General features: G+C 46.1%; 1 protein-coding gene across 1 annotated transcript; it reads right to left on the bottom strand.

Moving 5' to 3' along the window:
- Positions 1-4,776: 4,776 nt before the first annotated feature.
- On the bottom strand, positions 4,777-5,612 carry LOC127315273 (uncharacterized). The gene is made up of 2 exons (XM_051345775.2): positions 5,346-5,612; positions 4,777-5,270 (listed from the first exon to the last, which is right to left on the bottom strand). The coding sequence occupies exons 1-2, from the start codon at positions 5,562-5,564 to the stop codon at positions 4,890-4,892; spliced, it is 600 nt and encodes a 199-aa protein (XP_051201735.2). The 5' UTR covers positions 5,565-5,612; the 3' UTR covers positions 4,777-4,889.
- Positions 5,613-13,895: the final 8,283 nt, after the last annotated feature.

Raw genomic sequence — 13,895 nt, 5'->3', positions numbered from 1 at the left:
AAGGATTTCGGTCAATGGGAAATTTCAACACTGTAAACCCTGGTGAAAGGCGATATATCCCAAACCCAACGCTACTGAGGACAGCCATCGGTAGACGGCCATCGCAGCGCATCCGGAATGATATGGATGAATCTGAAGCTGGAGGGCCAACGAGACAATGTTTCCTATGCAATCAATTTGGCCATTGGGACAGTAATTGTACAACCTTCGGCACTGGCCTAGCAGGAAGGGGGCAGCGAGGCACAAGGGGACGTTGCAGGAGGGGAAGAAACTAGGCGGCGAGGCGCTACTTCGAAACTTATTGTAATAAGTATGGAACTACTTTGCAATCTCAAATGTGAAACTATGTTACTGTAATTTATGTAGTGAACAACGAATTTGTAATAAGTATGGAACTACTTTGCAATCTCAAATGTGAAACTATGTTACTGTAATTTATGTACTGAACTATGTCATGTATGTTACTTAAATATATATTCGTATTATATCATGTGAATTTTGCAATTTTATGTAGTGAACAACGAATTTGTAATAAGTATGGAACTACTTTGCAATCTCAAATGTGAAACTATGTTACTGTAATTTATGTAGTGAACAACGAATTTGTAATAAGTATGGAACTACTTTGCAATCTCAAATGTGAAACTATGTTACTGTAATTTATGTACTGAACTATGTCCTGTATGTTACTTAAATATATATTCGTATTATGTCATGTGAATTTTGCAAATATGTTTTGTTGTTTACAGAAATGGCAGGAAGATCGTTGCTCCGTAGGGACCTTGAGAAGGCACACCGTGCGGCGAAGCTAGAGGCAAGTCCTAATAGCCTTCCCACACTGGTGACACGCGGAGCTAATTAGAATTGGCAGATACACCCCGGTTGGGTTCAGAGGTATGTGGGATTATATTTGATATATTTAATTTGAAGTACTCACACATACTCATTGGATTCTTATATGAATTTGTAGGTTGAAGTGGGCTGGACTTCTACCTTTCGCTCGGTTGGTTGAGGCCACTATGTCAGAGGTCATCGGTGAGCGAGGGGGCACGCCAATCAAGCGCCTTCAGTACGACCACTCACTGCTGACCAGCCTAGTGGATCGGTGGAGGCCCGAGACCCACACGTTCCATTTTCGTTGGGGAGAGATGGCCCCTACTCTGCAGGACGTGTCTTACTTACTGGGCCTACCGTTGGCTGGTCGGGCCATAGGCCCGCAGGCAGAACCAGTGGACTGGGATGAAGAAATGCCTGCACGTTTTCAGGGAATTCGTGTGGGTCAGCCTGATTTTCTCTGTGAGGACCATGGTCCAAAGTGTGACTGGTTACTCAACTTCGAGGTAAGCATTGTTATTGAAAATTATTTATTGTTAATGTGTTGTTATAGCTAACATCTTTTTTTTTGTTCGTTGTAGGTTTCACAGTTCACAGCACCGATGAGTGAGGCACAAATCACTAGGAGTCTCGAGGCATACCTTATGTGGCTGCTTGGGAAGGTGATGTTCACAGAGAACCATCAGACCACCATCATCAGGCGCTACATCCCCATTGCGCAGGAGATAGCAGAGGCTACAACCGCCGACGACATCATACCGCGGAGTTGGGGTTCCGCGGTTCTAGCAGCCACGTACCGAGGTTTGTGCAATACTTGTACACTTGTCTCCCCCAAGTCTGGCCTTCTTGGCTGCCCACTATTGTTGCAGCTATGGTCGTGGGAGAGGTTCCCAATTGGTCGACCAGACATAGATGCTGAACGCCCTTTCGAGGCAACCTGGTTCGATGATGCGGACCACATCGACATGCCTACGTTTGGTATAATTTGGACACATCGCGAGGTACATGTAATGACTATATTTCTTTTGTAATTTATACTACTATGTGTGTACCTGACTATAGTTCTTTTTTTGTCCGCAGAGACGATTTGCTCGCGACCAGGTCAGGAACTGCTACCCTGCGTTCACGGAGCAGTTTGACGTGCTCGATGATAGGGCGGTGATTTGGGAGCCCTATACGGCGGCAGCAGTGCATGCAAGATACCCTGGCGGGATCTCAGTCCTCTGCTATAGAGATTGTGCGTACTGGATGACACAATCGAAGATCATCTTCGATGTGTCCGTGGAGGTAATGGCCCAGCAGAGGATCATGAGACAGTTCTGTTCTCGCCAGATGGTTGATCCTCCTCCACCGATAGCACCTCTCCCTGCCTACGTCCACAAGTAAGTTCAGAGCGTCGCTAAGGTTAAGATTGTTCATCATGAAGGGTTCGGCTTACAGCACAATAATTTTCTACAGGTACAACAGGAAGGGTACGAGCCACTCCTCGACATGGTGGCTTCAGCGCGTTGGCTCGTATGTTGATGAGTGGCTGACCGCGACAACACACCTCTGGCGACACGATTAGCAGTTTAGTCCACAAGAGTTTGAGGCATATCTGCAGAGGTACACTGCAGCAGCGCGAGTGCGCCTCATCCCACCGATAGATCCAGCTGAGGCGCCTCCAGCGTCTATGTACGATATGTACCCGACTCAGTCCACAGCCGGTAGTCGACAGCACGCGGTACGTACTACTTTTCTATTCCACCAACATACTTGTCGTTCATATATATAGTGGGTTCTACGGTTTATATGCTACCATGATCTACCATGTTTGCAGGGCCAAATGACTTCAGACTTACAGGATGAAGTCGCTCAGTACACACGTCAAGTGTCCAGTGGGCCTCTTCTGCAGCCGCGCGACCAGCAGGTGTCCTGGTTGAGGCGTCTCGAGGAGAAGCTACGCGGGATCTACTCGGCTATCACGTGCAGCCGTAGTTCCGACGTCGTTCAGCGCCACCTCTTTCCACCGCGGCCCTCCACACGACACGATCCACGACCTCGTGTCACGCCGACAGCGACACCCAGACCACCCCCTCCTGACCGGGCATGAGGTTCGTCGTGGCAACAGCAGCACACTCCTTCGTTCGACGACTTTCACGGCCAGCATCATGGATCACGACCTCGCCTCACGCCGACGGCGACACCCAGACCACCACCTCCTAACCAGGCTGGAGGTTCGTCGTGGCAGCAGCAGCAGCACACTCATTCCTTCGACGACTTTCAGTACTATCAGCAGCAAGCTGCTTTCGATGATTGGCAGCAGCAGCAGGCTCCTTTCATGGGAGGAGCAGGATACTCGCAGGGTATGTACTATTCTAGCTATTCTGTTCCGTATAAATTATACTCCACTTAGTTTGTAATACTTATGTTTCGTGCCACAGGGTACACACAACACACTGCATCTAATCCTTCATGGGGAGCTAGTGATCAGGACGATGAGCATATGGAGTATTACAGCACGCAGCAGAACTATGTCGGTATGCAGACTCCTCCACCACAGCCCACACAGGAGACGCAGTACGACCCCGAGTCCGGGTCCTGGATCCCTGCTCGCAACGTCAGGGCCCCGGACAGGTTCGGTTGGACACCCCGTGTTACGCCACCCCCACGACAGCCCAGACTACGCCGTCCCCCTGGCTGATGTATCACCTATGTATGAGACATTTATGTATGCATTACTCCTGTATGAGACATTTATGTATGCATGACTTACGTATGAGACATTTATGTATGCATGAATTATCTCGCGCTCGCATATTTCATTTCGTGCTAAAGCAATAGTACTTTATTAAAACAGCGTACAAAATTAAGATACAATAGAGCTGAAATTTAAATACTGCTTGTCACTACAACAGAATTTAAGATACATCAAACAACTAAAACTTAAACTAAAAACGCAGCACACCCTTTCCCTTGCCCTTCAACGATGCAGCTTTCATGGCTTTGGTGCTAGGCTCGAAGTCGTCGTCCGAGTCGACGACCGGCGGTGCAGCACTCTTGCCCTTCGACGATGCAGCTTTCTTCGCCTTGGTGCTAGGCTCGAAGTCATCGTCCGAGTCAACGACCGGCGGTGCTGCACTCTTGCCCTTCGAGGAATTGGCACTCTTGCCCTTCGACGATGTAGCTTTCTTCGCCTTCGTGCTAGGCTCGAAGTCGTCGTCCGAGTCGACGACCGGTGGTGCAGCACTGTTGCCCTTCGAGGACTTGGCACTCTTGCTCTTCGACGATGCAGCTCTCTTCGCCTTGCTGCTAGGCTCAAAGATATCATCGTCGTCCTCACTCTCAACCGCCCACCGTGCTGGATATTTCAAATCCCTTTCCCTATCTTCTTCATTCTTCCATGTTAGTGACTTCCACTTCTCATTCAACCTGATAAGCTCACACCTTATCTCCCGTGGGCTGCGAGCAGGCATCTTCTTCACTGGCCACCCATAAGAATATTTCTCAAACTCCCTACCCACCTTACGCAGCAAGGCGTCGCTACTGATGAACTCCTCGAATGTGTCTACCTTACTCTCCCTCATCACTTTCCGGGCCTCGTCTAGAAGACGTTCGGCCATGAATTCGTTGAAAAGATGGGGGGGATTCTTATATGGGGGATCCATCTTCTTCACAGAATACACTGAAACACAAGGAAACGGTGGGGGGTTTTTATAGGCTACAAGGGATGACTTTCGGCGGGAAGATTGAGCGGGAAAATTGGGCGGGAAACAGTGGCGGGAGATTTCAGCGGGAATAAATGGCGGGAAAATTGGGCGCGAAAGATTGGGCGGGAATAAATGGCTGGAAAATTGAGCGCGAAAAATTGGGCGGCCAATTTCAGCGGGTAACACTTGAGCCAAAATTTCGGACACAACAATTTTGCGGCAAATTCATTTCACATTAATACTAAAACTGAAATAAAGATACATTGAAGCTGTAATTAAAATACGCCTTATCACTACAACGGAATTTAAGATACAATGACAAACTAAAACTGAAATTAAGATACATAGCTAGTACGACACATCACACTACTTTCCCTGCGTCCACCGTGGCCATTTTCCAGACTTGTCGCCGCGTTCTTCTGCCGCTTGCGCCTCAGCAGCTCTTTCCCTTAGTCTCTTCCTTTCTGCTTCACGAGCCTCCCTGCGCACCTCTTCCTCTGCAAACCTACGTGCAGCCTCATCATCCATCCTCTTCTGATTCACCTCGCGATTACGAGCTTGTTCCGCCCTAAGTTTCTGTATCTGCCTCTCTCGCTCTGCTTTTTCATTAGCACGAACCTTTTCCCAACGCTCCTCCTCAAAGAACGTTGCCCACGCACGCCGGTGTTTCTCCTCAACCTCCTGACGCGCCCAATCCGGCTGCTCTGTGTCTATCCAGTGAAACCATTTGCATAGGGGCGGGGGAGACTGCAACACAAACAATAACATTAAATCACATTCATAAATAAATTAATGTCAACATAAATATATATCCAAACATACCGGCGGCCTGGTGGACGACGAAGCTGAACTACGGGGTGGATCATGCTCATAGCTCGCACACATGAAAAATTTCATGCCGAACTGGTCGGAGAAATCCTCCACCTGCTTAACCTTAGCAAGACGGCCGCACCAACACCGCTCCGCAGTCACACCCGGGGGCAAACTTGCAGCCTTCGCCTTCACCGGCCTAAACTCCTGGTCAGAGCACGGCACACTCATGATGGCTAAGGGTGAGCAAACAGAAAAAAAGAGAGATAGAAACACTTGTGCAGCGAAGACTGTCGATGCCTGCTTTTATAGGCAAAAATCCGGCGGGAAAATATAGCGAGAGATAGTGGCGGCATAAAATTGGCGGGAAAACGTGGCGGGAAGGACTGGCGGGAGATCGTGGCGGGAAGGACGGGAGGAATATAGGGGACAAATATGGTGGGAAATCGGCTGTGCAAAATTAATCATGCAAACCATGGGAATTAGGAGGCCGATCGGTCTATAGCTGACCAATTGGTCTATAGCTGACCAATTGGTCGGTAGCTGACCAACTAGTCTTGTGACTCGACAGAGGGGCTACCAGCCGACTGCCAGTCGGTCTACTAGAGGCCGATAGGTCAGCTGCTGACCGACCGGGTCACAGTTTTAGAATTTTTTGAAAACGCGCGCTATTACTGCACTTAAATAAAAAATTCGTATTATTTAAAAAAAATTCGCTGTAAAGTTCGTGCTTTCTATGATAAAGATGAGTATATAAATCATTTGTTTTTGGTCGCATTATATATATGCCAATCAGTTTGTCTCCTCCTTCTAATATTTCAAACCTCTTTCGTAATTGATTAAGCGGTATTGCCAAGAAAGATTTAGTCAACATTAGAGTGTGCATTTGCGCTAATGTATGGGTTATTTGGAATGTGCAAAATAAAATTGTGTTTAATGAACCAAAGTCTTAACTTTTTTGCAAGTTATCCATATATGATCCTATCTCCAATCCGAGGATAGAGGGATGTTGTGAAGTTGGGTGCAACCGACTAGACACGGTATCACGGAAATTTTACAACCGGTGTGGTTAGCGGTTTGATCATAGGATCGCTTACTGATGTTTATTGGCACCCGCTGTTTTCTATTTTTCCGCTTATTGATCTTTTTGTCGACTCTAACTGATCTTTTATTTTGTAGTAAGTACTCTTATGATCTGAATAAAGTAATAAAGCGGACATATGCATCATTTTGATGCAGAGGCTATGATATATCCTCCTATTTGAAAAAAATAAAACCTCTATCAATGTCCCATACCAAATGTGAAAACAACCTCTAGGGATTCGTCCAACTTTTTTTGAAGCAAAAGGCAGGGGATTCTCTACATTATAGTCCCAAAATGCACCAGCTGATACATGGAACTAAAGAAGATTGGATTGCAGTTTACATTGGAAGTTTCACATTTTGTAAAAATTTGCTCGATATTTCTCTCTTTGATCCTTTTCTTCCTCTTTTTTCCTAGATGCCATGGTGGACTAAGTGCAAACCGTAGTTTCTGTACGTGAGGAATTTTTTTCTTTCTGCTTTTGCATTTAGAGAATTCGATCATAATTGATTTTTTTAAGTCAAGATACTTTAGGTGGCAAAATCGGGACCAAAACAACTCACCATATCTTCCAAAGCAATGGTTTTCTTTAACATGCACATCCCGTTGTTGTCGAATCCAACCAGCGATGACTGATGAGCACATCAAACATATCCCCCAATGATTGGACACCGCAAAAACTTCGCATGAGTGATGTGATCACAAATCAACCTCAACACTGGTCCTCGACTCAGGTTAGATTGTCCACCTGTTGGTGGGGAGGAAAGCACCACAAGCCACCACTTGGATCCGCCTAGCTATGGACGTGGGTGGCGCACCCCCTAGGCCTTTGCGGAAAGCCCCATTCCCACCTCACCACATCACAAACCTATGACCGGCAAGTCTCGAAGGAGCCGCTGTAACTCAAAGGGGCAACCATCAAACGCAAAAGAGCCACTGCAAAATTCTTGCGAACACGAAATTACAACTGCAGATAATCAACACTGTTTATGGAGCGACACCACCATTATCACCTATGTGGAAATTGTGCAATGGCTTTCACCGGTGACCTCCTGAACCGACTGATATTGGGCTAGTGGTTTCATTTGTAAATGGTAGTTGGTGAAAGGATCGTATGCCGCACCTAGAGGGGGGGGGGGGTGAATAGGTGCTAACCAAATTTTAGTTCTTTTTCAATTTAGGCTTGACACAAAGGTAAATTCTCTAGATATGAAACTATGTGAATTTACCTATATGAAAAGGTTAACAACTACGCAAGATATAGGTACACCTTATAGGAGAGATAATCGGATAGAGGTAACCGAGAGTGGAGCATGCGGAGACACGGAGTTGATTCCCGTAGTTCCCTTCCTTTGCAAGAAGGTACGTCTACGTTTGGAGGAGTGTGGTTGCTACGAAAGCCAAACCAACGCCACAAAGGCTTCACTTAGATCTCCGGTGAGCACCGCCACGAAGGCCTAGCCCACTTCCACTAAGGGATTTCCTCAAGGCGGAAACCGGGCCATTACAAGGTTCTTGAGGCACACATACACAACCAAATTGGAGGCTCCCAAATCTATAACAACAAGAACAATATCAACTACAAATAACTAGGGTTTTTCAAAAGAGGAACACTAGCAAAGGGGCCCTCAAGCATATGAGGGGGAAATGAGAATCGCTTCGGTGAGGATGTAGATCGGGATCTTCTCCTTCGGATGTCCAAAGATCAAGAGCTTTGAATGGTTGGAGGAGGAGATCTTTTGAATCTTGTGTTTCTTGAAGTGGCTCTAATGGTGGATGACCTTGTGCAATAATTGAGCAACTTGTCCCAATGAAAAAGAAAGATATTTATATGAGTAGGGGCTTCAGATTTGACCGTCGTGGACGTTTTTTGTGTAACACAGGAAGTTTCGGCCACAAGGGCCGGAAGTTCTGTCTGGATGCTTTCGCACTAGAGCAGCTGAAGGACTGAGAGTGGGCGGAACTAGGGCGGAACTTCCGGTGACCGGAAGTTCCGGCCAAGTTCCAGCCTACTTCAGGAATCACGCGAAAACCATACTGGAACAATCTGTAAGAGAAAACCCCGTTTTCGGAACTTGCCCAGAAGTAGGGCGGATGTTCCGCTGACCGGAACTTCCGGCCTACTTCCGCCGAGCTTCAACGTGTGAGGCGCTGAGATTCTGCTGAAAAGGGCATCTGGGCGGAACTTCCGCCCGTAGGGGCCAGAACTTCCGCCTGTTGCAAAAAGGCAGCAATGTCTCCAGTTTTGTCAATCCTTTCCACCAGCCATGTATATATAATGAAACCATGTACCTATCTACATCAACACACATAAATAGATACCTATTGTTGTCATCAAACACACAAAACCCAAAAGGGCGGGAAATGTTCTTTCAATCTCCCCCTTTTTGGTGTTTGATGACAACACAAGTATTTGCAAGGAATAATCAAAGTAAACAACAAGTATGTGAGAGATATAGAAGAGCTCCCCCTAGATATGAGCATGTACCAAGAAAAATTCTCCGCAATCGAAGGTACACATATATGAAACAAAGCTCCCCCTATATCTTGCAACCATCTTCCATGGGTTAACAATTCAACATAGTGATAAGCATATAGATAGATAGATCATACACACATAGATAACCATAGAAGACTCACATGCGGAGTTTACCATACACATAGATAAGGTTCACACATCACATAATGTCTAGAAACATAGTTCGACACCAAATAGAGAAAAATATGGAATCACAAGCGATAGAAATCAAAGAGCACACGAGCTTGTGACTCCCCCATGCAAATACCCAACGGAGAGCAACCTAATAATGGCTCACTCTCCCCCTTTGGCACCAAGGCACCAAAAAGGGACAGGAGAAACTACGCGTCCCAAGGGTCGGCATTGGCCCAGCCGGGAGGAAGATCAGATGGAGAGCCGGGGTGAGGTGGAGTATAACACTACTAGAAAAAAGCCTAGCCGTAAGATTGCTAACAGTGGCGCACCACTAAACAGGTGCTCCACTGCTATATAGCAGTGGCGCACCGAAAAGTGGTGCTCCACTGGTAGTCAATTACCAATGGCACACTAGTGTAGTCGTGGGCCACTACTAATTGTGAAACTGGGTTACAAATTGATCTAGAGTTAGCAGTGGCTCACCAAATATAGGTGCGCCATTGCTATTTCAATAGCAATGTCACACCTATATTTGGTGCGCCACTGTGCTGCCCATACCAATAGCGCACTAGATGTGGTGCGCCACCACACCCACCGCGGACGTGTCACCACACCCACCACACCGCACTGTAACATCCCAAGTTTTCAATAAGAAGAACAAGAGAGAGAATTCAAGAATCCAAAAATGAGGGTCAACAAAAACTTTTTATTATCATATAGGTCTATGCATATAGTTTCCCTTGTTAATTCTTTGAGTGTGCTCTTGCCATGATACTTGCTTAATTGTTCTCCCTTACTCTAAAAACCCTAGCAATGATCTCTTGATCATCCAAAGGCAAAGAAAAAGAAATGGGAAAAAGAAATAATAAAAATCACCTCCACACTCACATATGGCCATGCCATTTTTTGCAAATCTCTAACCTAGACCAATTTGGGTTGCACCATTGGTTGTAAATGGATACTAAACACTTATTAACACTTTTGGAATCAATCAAACTCAATTCAAATCAAATTTGAATCAAAATTGAGCTCACATATGATTATGGTCATATGTGCCATTTTTAATCTGGTACCCACTTTGAGCCCTTGGTTTTTGACTTTTCCCTTCTACACTTTGGCAACTCTTTGCACCTCATCCAAGACAACATCAAGGACTTCAACTTTTCCCAAAACCACCACCCCAAATTCCTTCTCAAATTCAAATGACAAGCAAGCAAAGTTGGAACAAAGTTGCATATGCAAGATCATATGCAATTTGAAATTTTGCAAAACAACTCCAATTTGAACCAAACCACCACCATTCTACTCCTTATGAAATATGTTTGCAACACACCAAAAAGAATTTCAAAATTCAAAAATCATTTTCTTGCGGCCATTTAACCAAACACCTTGCAGGCATAGAATCAATTTGAGCCCATGCTGAAATTTGAGAGGACCAAGTCCAACCCTGGCCGTCCTCAGATGCCCTGGCACCCCCTCTCACCCCTCAGCACCAGCAGCACCACTTGCACTGGTCAAGGTGAGATCAAATCATCACCATCTGGCCATGCCATGGCATGGCATGCCACCACCATGCCACTCTCTCCCCTGGCCATCTCTGGCCCAAACCACCATGTCCACTAGCTCCCTCTCACTCCCCTGGACACGCCCGTGCCATCCCTTGACCAAGACTGAGCTCACACTCGCCAGCACACGAGCGCCCAGACACGCCCAGGCATGCCCATGCCGCGCCAGAGCGCGCATGGCATCTGCGTTGCACGCGCCAGAGCGCCAGCAGCCCTGAGCCCCTGCGCCACCTCGACCTCTCCTCTCAGCGCCAGTCGACGCGCGACGCATCACTGGACCGCCTGGACATGGCCACTGGCCCGCGGGAACGCCGCAGGTGACGACCACGACGACGACTGTCCGCCATGGCCTGCGCGCTCTCGTCAAGCTCACCGCCGTTGTAGACCCTCGTCTTCACCGCCAGCACGCGCGTCAGCTTCGCTAGGACGCCAGCAATCGTACGCGCCCACGCCTTGCCCCTTCGCGACCTTGGAACGCCGACGACGACGAGGACCCTAGCTCTGCCCCATAGTCATCTCCCGCGCCTATAAAAGGAGGACCTCTCCCACTGATCTGAGCACACCATCCTCCTCCCCTCATCCTCAGAACTCTCCCTGCCACCTCAATTTCATAGATAAGCCGCCGGAGACCGCCAATTGCAAGCTCGCCGCCGCCGCCAGTACACGGAGTTCGCCGGAGCAGGAGGCCACCCCTGGACAGGCAACTGCTTCCAGGCGCTTCCCCATCCACTCCAACGTTGCTGCGCACATCGCCGACGACCGCCGGAGCTCCGACGAGCTCGCCGACCCCCTACCTCTGCCGCAGTGAGTTCATCTCTCGTCGTCGACGAAGATGCTCCACGGCCGTTGATCCTCCTTCTAATCGGACGGATGGGAATAGCCTGTACCGTTTCGCTGTTAAAACCTCACAGACAGGTGGCCCCCACCTTGTCAGCTGGCCCGCTGTGTTGCTGGGCCGGCCCAACTCCCTCCCTCTCTGCCTAGCCCGTTAGATCTCCCGCCAAGCCCACCGTTTGAATTCAAATTTTGAAAATAGGAAAATACCCCAATCAGATGCACACTTTTAAATTCAATAGGGAAAAATCTACTGGGCCAAATTTTGCAAATTTTATATTTTTGGAAACCTTATGAAATTATCTACACATTGCCACTGGTTAGAACCCTAGATATGTTGTAGAATTAAAGTGACAAAATAAACAAGTTAGGAACTTTTCTGCCTTGAAATAATTCTTAAAAATCAACCATAAATGCTTTTCAGTTAATTCCAACTCCTATAGTTCACATTACACTTGTACTAATTGTTTATGCAAAAATATGCCATGCTTACTTTGAATGATCATGGCCTATTTGAATTAAAGGACTTTATGGCTATTTTCTAGTCAAAAGTATTGTCCAAAACTATTAAGAAATCTTATGGGAATGTTTTCCCATTTAAATCTTGTCACAACCATTTAACAATGAGGTAGAGACTCTGGTCATGTAGAGCTCATATGAATGGTTGATGATATTAAATCTTTACCATGCTAGGATTAAAATGTATGAGGCCTTCACCTCATTTAAATCATTTTCTCAACTGATAAGTGTGAAGAGGTTGAGTTGGGTCAACCTAGGTCACATATCATTCAAGAGAGAAATTAAATCTTAATAAGATAATAAGAGGGATTTATTTCTCTAAGTCACTAGAAGTAACACTTAATTTTGTATGAGAGGAAATTATTTTTCTTAAATACTAAGAAGAACCCCTCCACCCACTTTTAGTAATGTGTGATGTAGTTGTGTTCATCATGAGTGTGCATAGTTTAGTACATAAGTTTAGTATGATGATTGTGTACCCCGTATTCGTATTTTAGACGCTAGTACCGAGGAGTACCCAGAAGAGGAGGAGGCCTACTTCCAAGGAGAAGAAGACCACTTTGACCAATTCCCCAACCAAGGCAAGATAATACTCTTGCAAAGTGCAAAGCTCACCCTGAGCAAGGCATTACCCATTTAACCTTGCATTACTGATCCTATTTTCCCAGCTTTACCTTACAAGCTTTACTTACTTTTGTTTTTATCAATGTATTTTTGATTCATGATTTACTTGGTTAGTATTGGACTAGTACAAGAGTATCAAAGTTAGCCTAGAAGCAAAGAAAAGTACTTAGCACCCCTCACACCTAGATGCTAGTGCTAAATTAAAAATGACTACTCTAGATGGGAACATGTGTTTGTGAATGAAGTTGTTGAAACCTTGGAATGATGATTCATTTCCATTGAAAGTTTTTGAAGGTGAATATGACCAAGAGAAGATGGTGATTTTTGATAAAACTGATAGTGGTTTGAATGCGATACCTTTCCAATATTTGAGTACCCCCACAATACCTGATTATGGGTAAGGCTTAGCTGGAAATTTACGCATCTTAGTATGGGTTCCCTCTGAACACACCTCATAGGGGTTATGCCACGGCTGCCTCCGTTGTTGAGAACCGATGTGAATTGAGGTGAATTGTACGGCCAAGCCCTGTGCAGTTCCCGGGTTAACAGTTGGTTATCACCGGGAGGCCAAGCTCATGGGGAGAGGTGCCTATACTAGGGTGTGTAAGTGAAAGGTTATGGTTGATGATCCGCGTACTGAGTTGCGATGATTTAGGGTTTATCCCTGACGGATGTTATCAAATGTTGTGGCACAAGTGTGCGACCTCTGCAGAGTGTAAATCTATTTGAATAGCCGCGTCCTCGGATACGGACGGTTGGAAAGGCCATACAGTTTCCGGTATCAGGATTTTCTGAAAAACTTGATGTTTAAATGGTGAAGTGGTGACTTGAATTGAAATCACCACTTAAATGGTGGGAATGACACTAATGTTCCCACTTGAGTTAGTTAGCACTTAAGAAGTTTGCTTACTAAATTGTTTCTCAACTAAAATTGGCTTTATGCAAATAAACATAGAGCTTAGAACACTCCCTAGAGTAATGTTAGCACTTACTTCAGTATTAGATTGCGAGTACTTAAAGTACTCACGGCTTTGTCCCTGGCTATTCAAATGGCCAGACTATGAAGCCGAGCAGCAGTACGAGGAGGACGACCAGCAGGACGTCTACCACAACTAGGAGTTTCCGACGTCAAGCGTTGGCCTGTGGACTAGAGAGTCCTTGTATCTTACGCTTCCGCTTTGAATTTGTGTTTGTTCGTTGATCCATAGATCAACTATTCGTGTAATATGGATCATGTGATTCCAAGTTTGTAAGACTTTATGGTTTGTAATGAATGATGACTT

This window comes from Lolium perenne, chromosome 7, assembly GCF_019359855.2.
Source record: "Lolium perenne isolate Kyuss_39 chromosome 7, Kyuss_2.0, whole genome shotgun sequence".
Taxonomy (NCBI): Eukaryota; Viridiplantae; Streptophyta; class Magnoliopsida; order Poales; family Poaceae; genus Lolium; species Lolium perenne.
This window is presented reverse-complemented; position numbering and strand designations above follow the sequence as displayed.